The sequence below is a fragment of the Tamandua tetradactyla genome, chromosome 17 (genome assembly GCF_023851605.1).
Source record: "Tamandua tetradactyla isolate mTamTet1 chromosome 17, mTamTet1.pri, whole genome shotgun sequence".
NCBI lineage: Eukaryota > Metazoa > Chordata > Mammalia > Pilosa > Myrmecophagidae > Tamandua > Tamandua tetradactyla.
In genome coordinates, this window is record NC_135343.1 from 3,510,677 (window position 1) to 3,531,853 (window position 21,177).

General features: G+C 43.9%; 1 protein-coding gene and 2 pseudogenes across 3 annotated transcripts in view; all 3 read right to left on the reverse strand.

Moving 5' to 3' along the window:
• Positions 1-499: 499 nt before the first annotated feature.
• Positions 500-1,119, reverse strand: LOC143661082 (small ribosomal subunit protein uS3 pseudogene; annotated as a pseudogene).
• Positions 1,120-5,045: 3,926 nt separating this feature from the next.
• Positions 5,046-5,141, reverse strand: LOC143661794 (U6 spliceosomal RNA; annotated as a pseudogene).
• A 4,200-nt stretch (positions 5,142-9,341) lies between these two features.
• The window catches only part of TMEM131 (transmembrane protein 131), a 249,430-nt gene continuing 237,594 nt past the window's right edge, over positions 9,342-21,177 (reverse strand). For 2 of the 3 annotated variants that reach the window (XM_077133816.1, XM_077133817.1), the window contains exons 34-41: positions 17,493-17,617; positions 17,149-17,301; positions 14,298-14,463; positions 13,368-13,489; positions 13,187-13,283; positions 12,230-12,327; positions 11,323-11,483; positions 9,342-10,352 (exon numbers count right to left, since the gene is read on the reverse strand). In XM_077133816.1, the coding sequence (XP_076989931.1) occupies positions 10,068-10,352; positions 11,323-11,483; positions 12,230-12,327; positions 13,187-13,283; positions 13,368-13,489; positions 14,298-14,463; positions 17,149-17,301; positions 17,493-17,617 (1,207 nt within the window). In that variant the 3' untranslated portion in view covers positions 9,342-10,067. The remainder of the gene's footprint in view (positions 10,353-11,322; positions 11,484-12,229; positions 12,328-13,186; positions 13,284-13,367; positions 13,490-14,297; positions 14,464-17,148; positions 17,302-17,492; positions 17,618-21,177) is intronic. The other variant, XM_077133818.1, reaches the window with a different exon arrangement.

The window sequence follows — 21,177 nt, forward strand, 5'->3', positions numbered from 1 at the left end:
TCTTTTGTTACTAGTGCTTTGGGTATAAAGTCTAAGACACCATCACCTGATGCAAGATCCTGAAGATGCTCCCCTACATTCTCTTCTAGAAGTTTTATAGTTCTGGTCCTTATATTTAGGTCTTTGATCCATTTTGAATTGATTTTTATATATGGTGTGAGATAGGGCTCCTCATATTCTTTTGCATATGGATATCCAGTTCTCCTGACACCATTTATGGAGGAGACGTTTCTTTCCCAATTGAGTCAACTAGGCAGTCTTGTTAAAAATCAGTTGACCATAGATGTGAGGGTCTATTTCTGAATTCTCACTTCAATTCCATTGGGGTATGTATCTATCCTTGTGCCAGTACCATGTTGTTTTGACGGCTGTCATTTTGTAATAAGCTTTAAAGTCAGGAAGTGTGAGTTCTCCAACTTTGTTCTTCTTCTTCAAGATAGCTTTGGCTATTTGGGGCCCCTTAAGCTTTCAAATAAGTTTTAAAAATGGCCAGTATAATTTATTTTCTACATGTAATATAGAATATCCCAGGGATGGGAGCAGTGGGCAGGATCTCATCTCCTGGTTTGTGAGGCTCAAATGGCTGGGCAAGGGCTTCAGCATGACCTTTGCTTTGATGCCCGGCATGCCCTGTTTGAGCAGCCCCTGGCAGTACCCACAGGGTGGTGAGTGGGCACCCACTGTGGATCGTTAGGCCCTCCACAAACTCCATGGACTTCACCTTCTGTCCTTGGAGTTACCCGACACTCTGGCTTTGCAGGTCTTGGCCCCACTGTCCATGAGGACACTGCACAGCAGGCTCTCTGCACAGCAAGCCCTCCTGGGAGTCTGCCTGGGCAATGCCAGAGACCTCTTTCAGTATAAAGCACTGCACTGCCCTCAGGATGCCAAACCTCTACTGAACTACAGTGGTCAATTCCTGGGTCCGCCAGCCTTTCTCACCAAGAATGTCCTGTGTCCTGGTGGCCAGAATAATGACATCTCTCCTGGTTGGTATAACTGGAACCTCAACTCCAGAGTAGCATCTTCAGCTTGCTCCTGAGCGAGAAACTCATTTAGTTCAGCTTTGAAGATGCCTCCAGCGACAAACCTCCTTCTCTTGGAAATCTGCACTGCCATCTTGCTGCCGCACAGCCGACAGGAAGGCCCAACTATGTTTGATGATTGGCTTTTCCATTTCTGTAAAGAAGGCTGTTGGAATTGTGATTGGGATTTTCATTGAATCTTTAAATCATTTTGGGTAGAACAGACATCTTACAATATTTGTCTTCCAATGCATGAGCTTGGAATATCCTTCTGTTTTTCCAAGTATAAGTCCTTTACATCTTTGGCTAAATTTATTCCTAGATATTTGATTTTTTTTAGTTGTTACTGCAAATGGAATTTTTTCTTTCCTCCTTACTAGCATATATAAAAATACTGATTTCGCATGTTCATCTTATACCTCACCACTTTCCTGAATTTATCAGCTCTAGTAGGTTTGTTGTATTTTTTTTTTTCAGGACTTTCTATTTTTTGTTGGTTTTATATATGATCATGTCATCTGCAAATAGTGAAAATTTCACTTCTTCCTTTCCCTTTGGATTTCTTTTACTTATTTTTCTTGCTTAACTGCTCTGACTGGAACTTCCAGGACACTGCTGAGTAACAGTGGTGACGGGCATCCTTGGCTGGTTCAAGATATTAGAGGGAAGGTGTTCAGTCTTTCCCCATTGAGTGCAATGTTAGGTGTGGATTTTTCATAGATGCCCTTTATTTGGTTGAGAAAATTTCCATCTATTCCTATTTTTCTAAGTGTTTTTATCAAGAAAGCATGCTGGATTTTGTCAAATGCCTTTTCTGCATCAATAGAGATGATTATATATATCTTTCCCTTCATTGTATTAATAAGCTGTATTACATTAATTTTCTCATGTTGAAGGACCCTTGCATAACTGAGATAAATCATATTTGATCAAAGTGTATAGTTCTTTTAGTGTGCTTTTGGATTTGATTTGCTAATATTAAGGTATTTTGTATCTATATTCACTAGAGAAATTAGTCGGTAATTTTGTTTTCTTGGAGAATCTTTACCTGGCTTGGCTTTACCTGGCTTTGGCAGGGTGATGCTGACCTCATAGAATGAATTGGTAGTGTTCTCTCTTCTCTACTTTTTTGGAAGCATTTGAACAGGATTAGTATTAACTATTTTTGGAGTGTTTGATAAAAAATTCACCTGTGAAACCTCTGGTCCTGGGCTTTTCTTTGTTGGGAGGTTTTTGATACTGATTCAAACTCTTGTAATTGGTCTTTTGAAATCTTTTATTTCTTCTAGAGCCAGTATAGAGGGTTTGTGAATTTTTAGGAACTTGTTGACATACAGTTGTTCATAGCATCCTGTTATGATCCTGTTTATTTCTGTGGGGTCAGTAGTAGAATATTCCCTCTCATTTCAGTTTTATTTATTTGTGGCCTTTTTCTTTGTCAGTCTATATAAAAGTTTGTCAATTTTGTTGATGTTTTCAAAGAACCAACTTTTTTCTCTATTTTTAAATTCTGTTTCATTTATTTCTGCTCTAATATTTATTTCCTTCCTTCTGCTTGTTTTTGGTTTTGTTTGCTGTTCTTTTTCTAGGTCCTCCAGGTATCAGTTAGGTGTTTGACATTATTCTTTTTAAATGTAAACATTTAGGGCTTTACATTTCCCTCAGAACAATATCTTCACTGCATCCCATAAGTTATATATGTTGTGTTCTCATTTGCATTTGTCTCAAGATGTTTATAGAATTCCCTTTCTTCTTTGATCATTTGATTATTTAAGAGAGTGGTATGTAACTTCTGTATATTTGCGGATTTTCCAGTTCTCTTCCTGGTAACTTCTGGCTTCATTCTGTTATGGTCAGATAAGATGCTTTTATAATTTCAGACTTTTAAAATTATTGAACTTGTTTTGTGACCTATCATGGGGTCTATTCTAAAGAATGTTGCACGTGCACTTGAAAAGAATGCGTATCCTGCTGTTTTGGGGTGTAACGTTCTGTATATGTCTGTTTAGGTCTAGCTCATTTCTCATAATATTCAAATTCTGTTTTCTTATTGTCTGTCTAGATGTTCCATATCTTGATGAAAGTAGTATATTGAAGACACTAACTATTAACATGGTGGTGTCTATCCCTCCCTTCAGTTCTGCCAGTGTTTGCCTTATGTGTTTTGGGTCACGGTGGTTAGATGCATAAATATTTATAATACTTAATTCATTTTTGGTGGACTGAGCCTTTTATTAATATATGGTTTCCTTCTTTGTCTCGTTCCAGCTTTGAATTAAAGTCTATTGTCCAATATTAGTATAGGTGCCCCAACTCTTTTCCTTTTTGAAAATGCAATTTTAATTGATGTACATACACTCCATCCAAAGTATATAATTAGTGGCTCACACAGTTGTGCATCCAACACCAGAATTTTTGAACATTTTTATTACTTCAAAAAAAAAAAAAAGCAAAAACCCAAAATTTAGTTCTATCCCTTTTGCCCGCCCCCATCACTGATACCCAGCATGGGTGTGGTGCACATTTGTTACGGTTGATGAGAGAGGACTGAGATTTCGTGCTAATTAGTAGTCTGTAATTGGCAATAAGTGTGCTTTTCCCACATACCACTCTATTGTTAAGTCCTTGTAATAGTTTTGTACATTTGTTGTAGTTCATGGAAGAAATTTTTTTATACTTGTACTGTTAATCACAGTCATTGCCCACCACAAATGGACTGTTATACAGTCCCGTGCTTTAACCTCTGGCTTTCCTTCTGGTGGTTCAATATGACTGTAAATTTCCCCTTATCAACCGCATTCACAGTTTTCAGCAGGTATACTGATGATAGTGTGCTACTATCACCTGTATACATTTCCACATATATAAATTCAGCCTAGTTAAAAATTCTGCACATCTTAAACAGCCTCTCCCCATTCTCTAGCCTCATTCTATCTCCTGGTACCCTATACTCCAGATTTCATGTCTATGAGTTTGCATATTATATTTAATTCATCTTAGATCATACATAGTTGTCCTTTTATGTCTTATTTCACTCAACATAATATCCTCAAGGTTCATCCATGTTGATGCCTGCTTAGAACACCTTTCCTTCTTACTGCTACATAATATTCCATTGTATGTATATGTAACAGTATGTTTATCCATTCATCAGTTGATGGGTACGTGGATTGCTTCCATCTTTTGTAAACTGTGAATATCACTATGAGCATTGGTATGCAAATGTCTTTTCACATCCCTGCTTTTGTCTGTTGCTTTTTTCTCTTTTTACCCTTTAGGTTATTGTTTTAGTTTGTTAAAGCTGTTTGAATTTGATATACCAGAAATGGAACAGCTTTTAAGAAGGGAATTTATTAAGTTGCAAGCTTACAGTTCTAAGGTCATAGTAATGTTCAAACTAAGGCATCCAAAGACAGATACCTTAGCTCCAAAGAAAGGGCCAACGTAGTTTGGGGTTTTTCTGTTAGCTGAGGAGGCATATGACAGCTTCTACTAGCTTTCTCTCCAGGCTTCTTGTTTCATGAAGCTCCCCCAGGCATTTCCTTTCTGTATCTCCAAACATCTCCGGCTGGGTGGCCTCTGTCAGCGCCGAAGCTTTTTCCAAATGGTTCCCTCTTAAAGGGCTCCAGTAAGCAACCCCACTTTGAATGGGTAGAGACACATCTCCATGGAAACTATCTAATCAAAAGGTACCACCCATAATTGGGCATCTCCATGGAAACAACAAAAAATCTCCCACTCAGAAATATTGAATGAGTATTAAAGAACATGGCTTTTTTGTTCTTTGTTAATAAACCGTTTCAAACTGGCACAGTTACCTTTACTGAAACTCTTCATTTCTACACTCTCCTCCAAACCTCTCTCCTGTCTTTTCCTTTCAGCCGGCAGAACTCCCTTTAGTATTTTTTGTATGGCAGGTTTCTTTTAGCATTTATGTGTGAATATTCAAAACTCTCCCTTATTTTTGAAGGGCAGCTTTGCTGAATATAGTTATTTTCCTCTTTCAGTATCTTCAATATAGAAAATATGGACTGCTTCAGAAATTTGAGTGTCATCCTCGTGCAGAGGCCATGCTAATCTTCTCTGTATCATTTAGTATATATGCCATCAAAGCAAGTCCCCCAACTGTTTTGGTTACTATTTACATGGATTATATTTCTCCATCCTTTTACTTTCAACCTATTTGTGTCATTGGGTCTTAGGTGAGTCTCTTGTAAACAACATATAGTTGGACTGTGCTTTTTTATCCTGCCAATCTCTGTCTTGGTTTAACCTGTTGACAGTGTTACTACTGTAGAGGCAGTACTTACCACCATTAAGTTTTGAGCCATCATCTCCAGTTGTTATATTCTTCTTGAAGAAACGGTACCTTGTAGAGTCTGCATGAAAAGCAAATCAATCCCTTCTGGAAGTTTTTTGAACAACTGTGATAATTTTATTTTGGATTATTGGGTATTCTGGAAATACCTAACAATGACTCTAAATATGAAGGGTTGGTGAGTGGGGTAGACCAGGCTTGATGTCTGGTAAGATGTAGTGTCCTGGTAAAGATTGGTTGTGTTGGGACAGTCAGTATCATTTTCTTTAATGGGAGTGAATTGACTTGGTGTGTCTTAGTGTCTTGGGCGTAGAAGCTATAGATTGTGTAGAGATGGGTGTTTTGGAGATCGAGTTTGTATTTGCATAGATAACACTAGAGGTGTCTTCACAGTCCCTTCTAGAAGTTAATCCTGTCTCCTTGTAATTGCATAGACTCTAAAGTTGGGGTGAAATTATGAAACATATAAAGTAGGATTTCATTAATTCATAGAGATAATTTGGGGGAGCCAGAGGCGGGTGGGTCTTCTAAATGTTAATGCTAAAAGACATCTTTTAAACCACGGAATTCCAAAGGTTTCTGAGAGGTTAATTTTAGTTTTAGAATTCTATTAGTTCTGTCTTCTTAAGAGGACTGTCGAAGATGACAGTGCAATTTCGGGATAAAAGGCAAAACTTTAGTTGTTTCTTAATAATAGGACTAGAAATATGAATGTCTCTCAAGTTATATACGTAACGAGATTCCTCAAGCTGGAAAACAAATCAAGCAATTTTTGCATGTCTTAGGTTTGTTGCTTCTAGCAAGGACATTTATCTTTAGTGAAAATAAACAATAATCAGAACATCTTTATAATTCACCATGGGAGGCATCTGTCTAAAGACCTCTAAAGGGGCTCTGAAGCTCAGATTCCTGCCAGCAGCCACCTGTCTGTTCTATCAGGACTGTTCTGGTGGCAGGGAAGATGTAGTTTGGAAATTCCCTTGACAATGCCTCTAAAATGACCCCCAGAGTGTTGGTTTAATATTGCTGCCATTTTTTCCCTACAATATAGGTAATATCATGAAGAATTTTTTACCTCATTGTAACATTTTCTGGCCACATCGACTGGCCATCCTGAGATGTAATGGGCATCATAACTTTTCCTGTTTTCCCCCCCAACTCAGGGGTTTGTTTCTGACAGAATATCCTCTCTGAATATCTGAATTTCTCAAAGACTTTTCTCATTAGCATGATCACAGGAGTATTTATGTAGGTTAATCTTGTTTCTTCAGCATCATGGTAAGCCAAAGCACTCCTGTTATTAGCAGTCTTTGTGTCTGCATGACCATTTAATTGTAATAGCCAGTTTCTTAAACAAAAGCAAATCATTTGAAGTGTCTTTGCCCCCAACTTTTTTTTTAACTTTTAAAAAAAATTGTAAAAAATATATATACAAAGCAAAGAAAGAAAAAAGCAATAGTTTTCAAAGCACTCTTCAACAAGTAGTTACAGGACAGATCCCAGAGTTTGTCATGGGCTACCACACCATCCTCTCAGATTTTTCCTTCTAGCTGCTCTAGAATATAGGAGGCTAGAAGGACTACATATTTTTTTTATCACAATCAACTTTGTGTGTATGTGTGAAAAATAACATATATATAAAACAATAAATTTTAGAGCACAGTACAACAATTTGTTGTAGAACAGATTTCAGGGTTTGGTATAGGTTATAATTCTACAATTTTAGGTTTTTATTTATAGCTGTTCCAAGATACGGGAGACTAAAAGAGGTATCAATGTAATGATTCTATCCCACTTTATAGGGGTATTTGGCTATTGCCATTCTCACTTTTTCATGTTGGAAGGGGCTGTCAATAATATGGGGTAAGAGATGGAACTAGCTGATGTTCTGGAGAGCCTAGGTTTCAGGACTTATCTGGTCCAGGGACCCATCTGGAGGTTGTAGGTTTCTGGAAAGTTACACTAGCACATGGAACCTTTGTAGAATCTTATATATTGCCCTAGGTGTTCTTAGGATTGGCAAGTTATGATAGGTAGCAATGTCCAACTGAAGCTGCATAAAAGAGTGACCTCCAGAGTAGCCTCTCGACTCGATTTGAACTCTCCCAGAACTCTCCCAGCCACCGATACTTCATTAGTGATACTTCTTGTTCCCCTTTTGGTCAGGATGGAATTGTTGATCTCATGGTGCCATTTGCCTCTAACTTTCATAGGTTGTTGTTCAAGTAGGAAGCCTCTTCATTCCTAAAAATTCAGATTTTTTTTTTACTACCCCCAATACATATTTACTTATACCTTTATAATCAATTTAAATATCTGCTAAACCCATGTGAGGTCAAATATTTTAGTTATCCAAGATGATTCAGTTTCTGGGATTGGTCTGTACTTCAAGGGTGAATTTAAGCCTGTAATACCATTTCAAAATCAGAACATTAGAGGTCAGGTTAATTGCTCACAACATTAAAGCATATATAAAAAAGCATTGGGGTAGTAGAATAATTTAGTGATAGAAAGGAATCTAGGAATAATATAACAAAATCATTTTACCTAAAAAGCCCCAATTCAAATTTTCTTCCTTTGGTAAACTGTCAGAAAATGTTTAAAAAAGTATTAATATACCTTTATTTGATTATATTTAGGTACACACAGATATACAAATATAAGACAGATTTAATTCAGAGTTTTAAACTATAGCTTTAAAATATAACTTTATTAAATAAAGCTATAACAAACATACTAAGTTTATTATGAGAAGGAACCATAACAACTTTTAAAAATATAAAACTACATACTCTCCAGTGCATGCCTTCTTTATGTCCCTGCAGTTACTGTGCCCAGACTAGCAACGCTAATTATTATCTGTTGTAGGAGTTCTCGGCCTTTACTTTTTTCTCTAGACAAAAGAGAATTCCAGTGAAAAAGTATAAAAACCCTCAGGCTAATATTTTATGAGCCTTTATCTCAAATTATTTTAAAATTTTGAAAAGGCAAAAACAAACTTATCATCTAAATGCAATTATAAATTAATCTGACATTTTAAGAAATTAGAGTAAATTAAAATTCTTTCTGTCCTAGTTTTTTATTTTCTTAAGAACTATACAAGTATTTAAAGATGATCTGTAATTGATTTAGGTCTAAGTTTTAAAATTTGGTTAATCTGGAAAGTAAAGATTTAGTTAACCTACTAAATCTTTATTACGAACTATGGTACTGTAAGAATTTTATAAAATTGAACTATTTCAACAGGCATCCATTATTATTTTATTCAGTTAGAGACTGTTTTCTATAGGTGACTTCTGGCTGTAAATTGAAGCTTGGGGGGTGGGAAAACCGCTGCGCCGCCTTCGTCATGGCCCACAGGCCTCCATGCACCCCGGACACGGCCCTGGGGTGCGTCTCTGCTCCTCAGGGCGCTGCCCCTCGTCGCCACCTTCCCAGGCTGGAGGCGGACAGCTGCTGGTTTATCCCAAACGCGTATGGAAGCTGGACGCCGAGCCATCTCTGGAGGACAGCTGCTAGTCCCGTGGCGTGTCACTGTGGCGGGCAGCGGCTCTGCAGCCCTGTCGTCCCCCCCTGCTAGGGGCAGCCTCTCGGGGCTGTGGGAGAGAGATCCCGGGGCTCGTGCTCTCAGGGCCCCTTGTTAAAGGAGGAACATGTCAAGGACTCAGCCAGGTGCAGGCCCGGGGTAAGTGTCCAGCAAATGCTGGCAACTACTGTGGTTGTTTTGGGGGAGGGGCTTTATGTTCAGGATGGTGGCAGAGGAAAAATTACAGGATGAATCCAAACTACCTTCCAAGTAAGTTTTTCTCAAGGAGCCTTAGTGATTACCATGGAAATACACAGAATTTAATTAACCACTAAGGGTTCCCGCACGATGAATCAAACACCACCTTTACCTGTCAGCTCCATAGAACAAGGTCAAGCTATGGCTCTGGTGTGAGAGACGCCCAGGGAGGGCAGCTTGTGTGTAAACAAAACAAAACAAAACAATTCAAGGCTTTTGAAAAAAGCATCATTTATTTCAAAGTACAACACAAAGTTGTATTTTAAAGAAATACACATTCAATCTTGTATCTCAAGACTTGGCTATGTGCATTTCAGTTCTTTAAAATAAACTCAGGTATACAAATGTTACATACCTCAAGTACAAACAGCACAGAAAATGCATATGGTCTCAACCGAATGTTTTTACATTCATTCACTGTTCTTGAGTTGACTCACATTCCTGTAATCTGCTTTGAAATCAAGACAGCCTTACTTTAAAAAAATACTCTGTATTTTTCAGCACAAAGTCCTTATACATTTTTAAAATTAGATCTTGGCATATAATATAGTGAAATTATTAAAAACCAAACTTGGTAATTCAATAAAACTGTCACAGGCCAGGACTTCTGAATTAACAAATTATTTCCTTAGCTGTCAAATTTGTGTTCATACAGATAAATTAAGAATGGAAAATGACAGGTGGTGAAACCTCAGTAACAGGTAAGGTTTTCAAGAGTTTGTGGCTAAGTCCAGACTTTTCTCTAAAAGCACAACAGCAAATCTCGTATTACCATAATTGCAAGAAAGATCTGAGAGAAGCGAGTGGTGCCAGCCTGCCCTGCAACGATGAGGTGAGGGTGGGAACACAGCAGTAGAGCCTTAAAACGGTGTCTCAAAAACTGGCACATCATGATCTAGACAAGGGACCCCCACTTTCCGTTTTTTTTTGGTGCCTAATTTCAGTTCTCCTGAGGGAAGTGTGAATTAGACCAAGGGTCGGAACTTCTTCGTCCAATCGTTGGGCCCCAAATCCTCCAGGGGTTGTAGGTCTGTCCCAAGTCATCGGCCGGCCGGGAGGCAGGAGGTGCGGGCAGGGCGGGGCTGGTCTCGGGGCTGGCGAGGCCCATGCCCGAGAGGGCGCTGGCTGGTGTGGTGAAAGGCAGGGCACTGCCCAGGTGGCTGGACCAAATCGAGGTGCTGAAAGGGGTGGTGGGCCACAGGCCACTGGTGCTGCCGAGGACCGACTGTGACAAGGCAGGAGACATAGCACTGAGCGTCAGGACGAAGGCGGGTGGGTGGGCAGGGGCTAGAGCGACTACGGCTGTGCTACAAACAGTGCTGGAAACCTACAGCCAGTGGCCAAGTCCAGTCCTGCCTGTTTGTGTACATAACGGTTTTACGGGCACACAAGTGCTCATTCACCTACGGACTGCCTGTGGCTGGCTGCTCTGGCACGGCACCAGCAGACGTGGTGACAGAGGCCACGTAGCCTGCAGAGCTCTCTGCTCTTTACGGGAGATGTGCTGATGCCTGTTCTAAAGAATGATTAAGGTGTGTTCAGAACCAAAGCCCACGTGGTTATACGACCACACTTTGGACTCTATGAAGTTAAAATATCTCCCATTAACCCTCACATTTCTGATTCAGCTTTCCTGAGAACAAAGGAGGAATCATGGTGGAGTTATAATTTTAGGACCCTATTTTCCAGTCCTAATTTTGTGAAAGCCGAAATCACTTATTATTTTCTTGGGAAAATAATACTGGAACATGACCTTTGCAGAAGAATTTAGCTGAGAAGCAAACAATGCACACTAGGAAAGTTGGAGCTTAGAGAAAGGTACTTCTCAGAAACAAAATAAATGAAACTCCCCACAGCTTGCTTCTGGGGGCCGAGAAGGGTCAACTCGCATGGGAAGTTAAGTGAGCACCATCTGACCTGTACCTGGGAGACACCTACGACGTGTCGACAGATCAGGCAGAGGCTGAAGATGACCCAAGTTTCTATTAGGAGGGAATTCAAGAACTCAGACTGACCCTACAGCCACTGAGGGTTCCTCCCGCAATCGGGTGGTCACAGCTTTGCAGAATATGAGGGTCATTTCGGGAGCACATGAAAGCAGCAAGGGAGATGACACGAGGGCTATATCAAGTGCCATCAAATGACAGGGAAGGTGGCATTGGCTGGCAGCCCAGGCCCCCAGCTCTGGTACTCACTGCAGCTGTGTGAGTCGGGGACCCTGAACTGGCTGGCCAGGAAGGGCTGGGGTCCATCGCTGGAGATTCCCAAAGGTAGGAATGGCCACTACTGAACTCGTTCCAGTTCCTTTGTGAGGACTGACTGCATGATCGCGATAACCCGAGCTTGCTGAAAACTTCTGAAGATGAAGAAACAATAATCAAGCCTCTATTTCCTTTTGCAGGGCTATTCCAGACAGGACTTAACTCGGCCCACCCCACTTCCTCAGCACCACCACACTCGGCTTCCTCAGGACGGGGGAGCAGGGCCCACTGGCCTGAGCGCACGTGCGGCAAGGACCCAAGCACTGTGCCCGGACTCATCATCACACAACATCAAAATGGAGATTCTGCCCAACGCTATACTATCCTCATAGCTAATGCAGAACTCGGACTGCAGCCTCTGAGTCTGGGCAGTAAGAAAGAAAAAGGAGGTGTCCCAGCCTCGTCCTTGCAGTCTTCTGGATGCTCTTACGAATTGTGGCACCTAAACCAGCTGGGCTTCACCCAAACTGCCAGTCCTATACCCCTGCACTGTGGGCTAGTGTATGGGGTGAGGCAGGAGGAGGCAGCCTCCCTGGTGAGCTTCCTGCTGGGTCTCTTTCCAGGGGCTGCTGGGCTGTGTCCTGAAGCAGATGCCAGTGTGGTGCTGTGTGGCCCTGGCTGCAGAAAATCCATCCAGAAGAGCAAGCAAAGCCTGTGCCCCCAAAGTTAGTCCCTGCACCTCATTAGTGCCTCACTGCAGGTACCAGGAAATGCACTTTTAGAAACCGTCATCAAACACTACCTCTAGTTCAGTGCATTTCTCCAACACTAAACAATCTTATCTTCCCTCCTTCTTTATCTCCAGGCTCATTAGTTACAGGTCTCGTGTTAAAACACTCACCACCAGTTAGATTAAAAGAATTCCCAAAGGTCGAGAATGAGTTGAGGGGAGTGAACTCGGGGCTGCTGGGGCTGCTGATGGGGCTCCACAAACCTGAGCTACAGGACAGGAGGAAAATGCAACAAACATGATGGTCAGTACAAACAGGTCCGTCAGGCACACCTGCACGGACGGGTGACACTGCATGAACTGGGGGCATGCAAATGCTGAAACACAGAGGAGGAACTGAAAAATGGCTTCTAAGTCACAAAGGTTAAGTTATAGACTTTCTGGGTCCCTCATGGCCAAACCTTGAGCTGAGCGCCTGGTTCACAGAGAAGGCAGTTTTTCTTTCCTTACGTTTGTTCTTTGGTGGTGGGGGATATATTCAAAACCTATTTGAAATCAAGGACTCATTTCCTACTGATGCAGAGGGCGAGATGGGCCGTTCTCCTGCCAGCCTCTACTGCTGGTGGTGACCCTGGGGCTATCGGGGGCCTCTGCACCACCCGCCCCCATAGGAAGAGCAAGCGCTGTGGGGGGCCAGGAGCATGGCTCCCTGTATCGACTGTGAGCCATCTTGTCTCTTCCCAGTTCTTGCCTCTCCAATGCATTTTTGCTCTATTTCTAATGATCAAATCCCATCCTTTCTTACAGCTGACCATGATACAGGAGAAGGATGAGAGCAGCTTTAAGACGTGGGAACGTCTCCCTCCTCCTGGGATGTGTCCCTCAGACCTAGATGCCCGCTGCAGCTGGAAGACGGCAGCTGGGTTCTTCTGACGCCACTCACACAAGAGTTCTTTTATGGAAATATTTTTCCCCCTTAGAAAATGAGTAAGCAATTTAGAGGAGTTTAACCACTTCTGACAAATGCCTACTTGTACTTCAGGGGACACATGCCTGGGAACCCACGAACGGACAGCTGTGCGGCTGGCCTGAGAAGACTTCCCCGCGCACCGGGAAGGCCCGCTGTACCTGTCTGAGCCATCGCTGTCAACAGGAGTGTGGGAGAGGCCAAGGCCACTGGGAAAATCTGTTTTGTTTGAAGAAACTTTAGCAAAGCCATTTCCACCTGTAACAACGGAATCTGAATCAATCAAAGGCCCATCAGGCCACAGGAGACTGCCCCCTGCCCCCGCCCTGGTGCGGCACCCACCTGGGCTCTTGTCGTAGCCAGCTGTGACTGCAGCAAAGGTGGGGTTGCCGTTCTGGCCTGGGAGCGAGGCTGCTTTTGTCAGCTTGTGCTTGCTTCCGCCGGGCTGCTTTGTTTTAGGGTCACTTGAAGGAAGGAGCAAAGAAAATAACTCATGACTGGTCCATGCCCCCTGCCCCGAAGGCCGGCCTCGGGCACTGACTTGGGGCCAGGGCCTGGCAGGAGTCTGCACTGGGCAGAGCTGCAGAGACAGTCTGGTCCTACAGAGAAAAGGCTCTGGGACCTAAAGCCATTGAATCAGATGGAAAACTAGAGATTTCCTGAGGCAAGGTAAGATAATGAAGTCATTGTGAAATCAGCCAGGGCAGAGGTTACCCATGATAGGGGGCTGAAGCTCCATTTCAGACAAGAGCCCTAGAGGGGAACACTGGGAGCAGACCAAGGGCTCCGAGTGTGGGGATGCCGGCCCCAGCCCAGCTGGACTCGGTCCTTGGAAAGGGCCCTCCCGCAGGCCCAGTGCCAGGGCAGACCCCTCAGCGACACCGTGACTGCGTCTTGCAGAAGTAAGGGAATACCCACAGAGCTGTAGGGTCCTGCAGGGGTCAGGACAGAACTGAATCCCCAGCTGGCTGGGAGGACGAAATGAGGCAAAACCCACCAAGTGGCTAGAGCACTGCTGGCACCTGGCCCCACAGCCTGGGCAGGAGACCTTCCTGGCTCTTGAACGAGAACACAGTGCCAGCAGCTTAAATCACGCATTTCCCAGTCCATGGGTGACAAAAACGTACGTTAAGAGAACAGGAATGTGGTTTCTGCAGGAGCCAGGGACAGAGATGGCAGCAAGACAGGAGAACGGCTGACACAAGGAGAGGGACCAGCAAGCGAACACCAGGGTTGCAGGGACCCTGGGAGGGGCAGGGAGCCCGAGCCTACCTGCCCGAGCTGCTGGTGACGATGCTGCTGTAGCTGCCCCGTGAGGCGAAGGGGCACGGGGCAGCGGGGGGCGAGGGGGAGGCAGGCGTTGGTGAGGTCTGGCGTTGTTTTAAGAAAATGTCTGCGTTGAGGGTTTGCAGAGAAAGTTTATAAAGACTATCGGTAGCTGGAAATTAAAAACAAAGGGCTTATTAAAGGAATAGTTTGATTTTTACTCTTCAAAACATCTGTTACTTTGAATGTTCTGCTAACACCATCCCAAACTCAAAAGCCTCTAAAAGGAAAAGACAAAGCTTCCACGTGTGGTCTACTCAAAGGTTGTTAAAAAAAGGAAGTCGGCCTCTGCACTTGGGGGCTCGCGTGGTTACAAAGGTGACTGCTTTTCCGCCAGGTCCTGCAGGATCCTCGTGGGCAGTGTGGCCTCTTCAGCGTCTCTCGTCTTGAGCAGCAGAGGAGTTTCCATGTGCTTTGTGCATGAGCAGCTGAAACCACTGCTGGGACCCCTGAAAGACTCCTTGTGCCTCCTCACAAGCTTACACCTGCGGCAGGTGCAGCAGCCCAGGCCACCCACTGCCAGAGAACCCCAGTCCTCCAGGGGAACCCCCACGGGGCCCAGTGTTCTCGGTCCTTGTTTGCAGAGATACAAACTCCTAGTTTTCTGTTACCCTTTAAAGCAAAGTCTACACAGCTATGTTAAAAATTTAGAACAGAAAAGTACTGCAGTGTCAAAGTATTTTGTACCCATAAATGCAAATACAGGTAATTCTGGTCAGAAAATGTGCCATTTCCCAGGTCTACTGTATATGCCTTGGTGCTGCGCATAATACGGGGTGCAAAATGGAGGTAAGGAAGGGGCTGTGCTCTCTGGGAGCTCACAGGTACCAGGGACTCACTGGTAACTGGAAGGCTGCCCAGTTACCACCACTGTTCCAGCCCAATCACCCGTTTCTCATCCCTGTCCAGGCAGTCATGTCCCGGCTGGCTCACTGCCCCTCTGTTCTTCTCCCTGCTGCCTTTTATTCCCCATGCGATTCCTGCTTTACACTCAGGAAACCCTGCTCCACTTCTCTTGCTTCCCATGAGTAGTCTGCTCCACCTCACACCTTAAACTGTTAGCAGAGCAATTCTACTTCCTTTGTAATTCTCTTCAGCACTGGCTGCTTTTGACATCACTCCAGGGTTCAGGGCCAGGATGAGATTATGCATCCCTGGGCAACATCAAGACCTGAGCGAGGGCACCACCGGGCAAAGAACCCTTCTCTTCAAAGCCCACACTGTCTGTTCCCCCACTTCAGCATCGCCTCCCACACTTCTCAGATGTGCAGGCACTTGACTCACCAACTTGTTTCCAACCCACTCTCGCCCTACTTATGTGCCTAAGCCTTGCAGCTCTGCTCTGCAGCCTGCCCTACTCATTCTCCAGGATGCCCTCTCCTGGGTGAGCTCCGCCCCACCTCTGCATGCAGGCTCGCCCTCCTCTGAGGCCCCCAAAGCATCAGCTGTGGCCTGGGATTGTAGCTACAGGCAGGACAGTTTATACACAGCTCCAGGCCCTCTCTAGCCAGCTCGTTTCCCTCCTCTGACCTCCCCCTGCCACCACCAGGAGTGACCTGCCCCACTGGGAACAGAGTCCACTTTGTGCCCCACCCCCGGGCATGCCTGTCCCAGGGTGTCAAGGACGGTCCCATGCAGGTCCCTGGGGCAGCTTTCCTTCAGCTGATTTGTTCACAGGGCCAAGTGCTGTGGAACCACTCGATAAATCTCGATAGACTGAACAGAAAAAGTTAAGAAAAGTTTGAAAAAACCTTATGGAATCTGCGAGTAGGAGGAGAAGAGGGGGTGTGGGGGGGGGACTGAAATCTGCATAGGGCATGTGCAATTAGAGAACTTCCTAGCTCAGGTATTATTAAAATTCTCCTTTGTCGATTGCTATTTGTTTCTCCTTTTTAATAACCTGGTTTTATTTTTTTTTTGTCTTCATAAACTATGAAATTATTCAAGGACAATTTTCTCAGCATCTCATATTGTGTTGGGCACAACACAAAGGGCTGCTACCTGGGACAGACAGCTGCAAAACTGCCCACTGGGACCAGAGCCACGTCCTGGCTTGAAAACGCTAAGCCTTGGGAACACCTGTAAGCAAAGCACTGGGGTGGGGGTGGGGGTACGTGCAGAGGTGCTTAAGATCTGAGCAAGATGAACTATCAAAGGAAGGAGAGGCAAGAAAAGGAGATGGGAAAGTAGGGTGGGGGTAAAGAAGGCACATGTAGTAGAGTGCACTGGGCTGATTCTTACTGGGTTCATGTGGCCATATTCCATATCCAGGGGGCTCTGCACAAGTTCCTAGTAAGGACGGCTGAGAGCAAGAGGTTACAGGGCCTGGGACCAGTGTGAGGGATTCCCGGGCTAGAAAATAGGAAAGAATTGTGCAGCCGCAGGCCTCTGAGAGAATGAGGCATCTTCCCCAGCTGGCACCTCACAGGGGATCTAAGGAACCAAAAGGTGCCATCCCTGGAATTCAGCCTGGACTAGGGACCATTCAGAGACTCATTGAGTCTGAGGAGCTGGTTAGCTCAAGGGCCTCTGAGCGAAGGTCATTATAAAGCCAACATTTCTGTGGAGGACTCGCTACTCCCAACCCATCACTCCATTCTGAGCAGGTTCCCTGGAAAGAAAGCCCCAAGGGGCACCATTTGCTGATTTCTGGGGTGTAAAGAACCCCACCATGGCTGATTTCAGGCGACCAATAGTTAAGCAACTGGTGAGGATATCTGCTGATGGGCTCTTGCCACTGGTCCCGAAGAGCCCCTGTGCCCCCGCACAGCCTCACCCCTCGGACTGCGGTACTCACAGCTGCCGGGCTTGTGGACCGGCACAGAATCCCACTCTGGCGGAGGAGAGTCTTTCTCACCCTCTGAGCTACTCGTGTTGCCTAGTTCTTGACTACTTGGGAGGAATTTTGCTAGGGCAGGTGGCCTGTTATCCATTGACTTATTATTTGTACCTGTACCAAAAAAAAAAAAAGTTGTGGAGTCATTCCTTTCTTTTTTCAGGCCTACTTCATTAAACCTTCTAATGAGGAAATGCAGACAAGAACACAGCCTCAGCCTTATGTAACACAGCTACTAACTGATTACTAATAACTGTTAAACACAGTGAATCACGATAATATCTATATGACCAAAATGACAATACCTCTTGTTTTCTGGGAACTTCGTGATTTGGATCCACTTGTCAGTGTAGTTGGAAGAGGAATTTTGGTTGGGAGATTTCTACGTTGTTTACTTTCCAATGAGGGAGTATATGGTAGCTCTAAAGAACTGAAAGACAATCATGGATGGAAGATTCAAATGCATCCCTTTGGTTTTGGAGAAGTCATTCATATTTAATTACTTTACAATTTCAATTGCATGCTTTACTAATTTGACTTCCGGAGGTATTGTCTACCCATAGTCCTGATTTAGGATTGGCTACATTCCGAACATTTCTAAGACTGCTCGGCAGATACCAGCACCAGATTTAACCTTTGCTATTTGAGTGCTAACAATGAACTGAAGTCAACTACTTTTAAAGTTAACAGGTCAGAGCACCTACCTCAGCTGCTGGAACAGAGCCCTCAGCACCACCTCAGCACAATTTCCTGCTTTGGGCCGTAAGTCCATCTCATTTTGCACGTGGGCCTTTATAGCACGAGTGTGGTTGCTGACCAGGGAGACTGTGAAGGTCTCAGACCAACAAGCATCAAAGGTTCTGCTACTGTTCAAACCTTGGGACACATTTTTTTTTACAGAAACAGTGAGACGAGCCAGGTCTCAGATTCTGGGTCACAGCAGAGGGGCAGGGCTGTATTGTTTGCCTAAGGTTTAGGGCTGGCAGTGTGGGATGAATTTCTTCCTTATACTTGAACTCAAGATTAAATCAAGGCAAAACATTTTAAATATTTCCTTCATTTACTTATTTAGTCTGTACACACTTGTTAGAAGATTTTCAGGTAAGATTTGATAACCATGAATAAATAGGACAGTTAATTAGCTCTGAACTTCCTATTGGCCAAGGTGAATGGGAGGCATGCTGGGCTGTGTCCCCACAGCCCCACGAGGGAAATGCTAAGATCTGCTTGGAGAGCAGCAGTTCTGTCCGGTAGCTGTAAGAGAAGTTAGCTGTCAGATGACCTAGATAGGGCAGTCTGGTGAGCAAGCTACCTCTACAGGCTACAAAGACACTCTTTACAAAGATGCCTCTTGGTTCCCACCACCAAGTCAGAGCTGGGAGGGCTAATGTGGTCCAAGAAGGACACTGTCTGGAGGAGGTTGAGAGAACCTTAGAATGATTCTTCCAGAAACCACCAATGACCTCCACCCATGCTCTCAGTGACAGCTGGAAAGTTGTCAGCTCAAGGAAGAGTGACAGGTTGCTTTTCATTAAAGCCCTACACAGTTGACCTGCAGATGTGGATATTCTCAAATGGACACGGCTCTGGCATTTTCTCCCTCTCAGTACACTTCCTGCCTCGGACCCCGAGCTGAGTGATTCTAGCACACTAACCAAGCCTCCCCCAGGTTCCTTCTTCCAAGTTCTTCATGTACCACAGCAGCAGCAGCTTCCTTCCGCCACCCCCCCCACCCACCCAAGCCCCAAGTTCTCATTCCTCTAATGTCACTGGTTTCTGCCGGGCTCTAGGGCAGGGTAACCCCTGAATTAATTCACATCAGAGTCAAACGTCAGAAAGGTCAAACCTGTCCGATCCGAAAACACCACAGCCAACAACCCCTAGCTCCACCAAAAACAAACCAACAAACAAAATCAGCAGATGACAGAATATGTAAAAAGTATGATCTCACAAGTAAATATGTTTTAAACAGCTAGTCACAAAAATTTTATGGAAAAAGGACATTTTTCTTTTCATTCTTTTCTCAGTATTTCACAAATTTTCTATACTAAATAGGTGTTATATGTGGAATCAATAAAAGAGCTAACCAATAACCCAAAGGGTCTCAGTTAACTCAAGTAGAATTTTAGGCTGGATAACAAACGGAAGTGGAAAAAAGCTATTATTTATGGGAGAGACTACTAAAGCTACCATTTTATAAATTTTCTGTCCTTCTTTCACTTTGATTTATATGATTATTTTTAAAATTCCATCTTTAAAAACCAAAGGCTCCCATGACATTGACACCCAGCCCTCTGGGTACTTAAAGTGTTGGTCTAAGTGTGGGCAACTATTTATATAAAGCTTAAGTCTGTGCCACAATTTTTTTCTTTTTTAAAAGAAGGTGCCAGACACTTTTAACTGCTTCATACTTTGCTAAATGAGGTCAGAAGATCTCCATTAAGAAGCAATTTAAGACTTCTGAAAAAAATGGTTAAGCATTAATGTAAGCAATTCTAACTAAAGGGGAAGGTCGGCAGGGAGGTGCAGGAGCTGGCTTCAGTTTTACTCACGCCGTGTGCGCGTGTGCCGCTGTGTGTGCCGCTGTGGGGGAGCGGGCGAGGCCCAGGCGTGGCGAGGACAGGGTGTCCCCAGTGGCAGGTGTCTCCACAGCAGCAGTGTGTAACTGCGTGTCTTCTGTGACCTGTGGCCATTCAGATTACCATGGGGGACACGATTATTCTAGCTACTAACCTTATTTTGCTTATTTCGGATTATTACACTTAGGCTGTGTAAGCAGGTAAAACAGTGATTCAAATAAACGACAGCAAAGGTTCAATGGATAGCTGGTGTCCTTCCTGCCCCTGCAGAAGCCCTTCTCGTGCCTGAGAGCCAGTTGGCACTGCCTGGCACCTCTGACCTAAAGCACCCACTGCGGAGGTGACAGCTCCACTCCTGTGGTGCGTACCTGGGCACAATGGGGGACCAGACTCCGCACCGCAGCCCCTGGCCACACCTCTCGGGACAGGGGCTGTGCAGCCCGTTCGTGGAGACGCGGGGGTGCTGCCAAGGCTAAGGCCCCGTCCATGTCACTCCTCTGGCGACTTCTTCAATGTTTTCTTTAGGGTTTAGACCTTTTCTCATTTAGCCTCTGGCCTAGAGGTGACGTGACATAACGTTCTAGTAATATTGATAATACTTTAAAACTAATTTTTGATAAAGTAAATGTGAGTTAAACCCAGGGATTTTATTAATATTAGAAGATCAGCTTTTTGCCTGATACACAAAAATTTATTCATAATCAGATAAAGTATACTTTATAATACATAAATAAATGTATTTAATAATAAAGTGGTAATGAAGGGCTAAGTAATGATGGATCTTCTTTGTGTATAGATTTCCTTCAGACATGTACAGTCTATTCAGATGCTGAAAGCCCTATGAGTAGCTGACACTAATTTCCTAAAGCACTGACGCTACAACGGCAACGGCACTAACTCAATGACAGCCAGTAGCATCACTCAGTGGCAGGAGGGAAGGAATATGTTCAGAGAAGCAATTTTTCTTTACTAAAAAAAAAACAGTCTTTATTCGTTTAATGGCCCATTTGATCGATGCACTAGTGAATTCTTATTATCAAAACTTTTATCCCTGAGTTCAGAAAAATCTATAACAAGATCATTAAGGAGATAAGATAAGGGAGATTAGAACATTAGTTTTCATACAGATTTTTCCAGTTACAAAAGACGATTTAGAGTGCCCTGCTTAAATTATCTTCTGGTAACTGCACTGGGGAGGCCACAGCTTATCAGCGTTAACCCCCCCTGACTGATGGGCAGTAACTTAACTGGCCACTGGCTGCTCAAGTTTTTGGTTTACTAGGGAACTCAAAATCCCTGCGAAATTAGTGGCATGCAACTGAAGTCTTTTATTGTAAATGGAAAAATTGAAGCTTTTCGAAATTTGGGTTTATCCCTCCCGTACACTGTAAAGTGCCTTCTTCTAGGACAC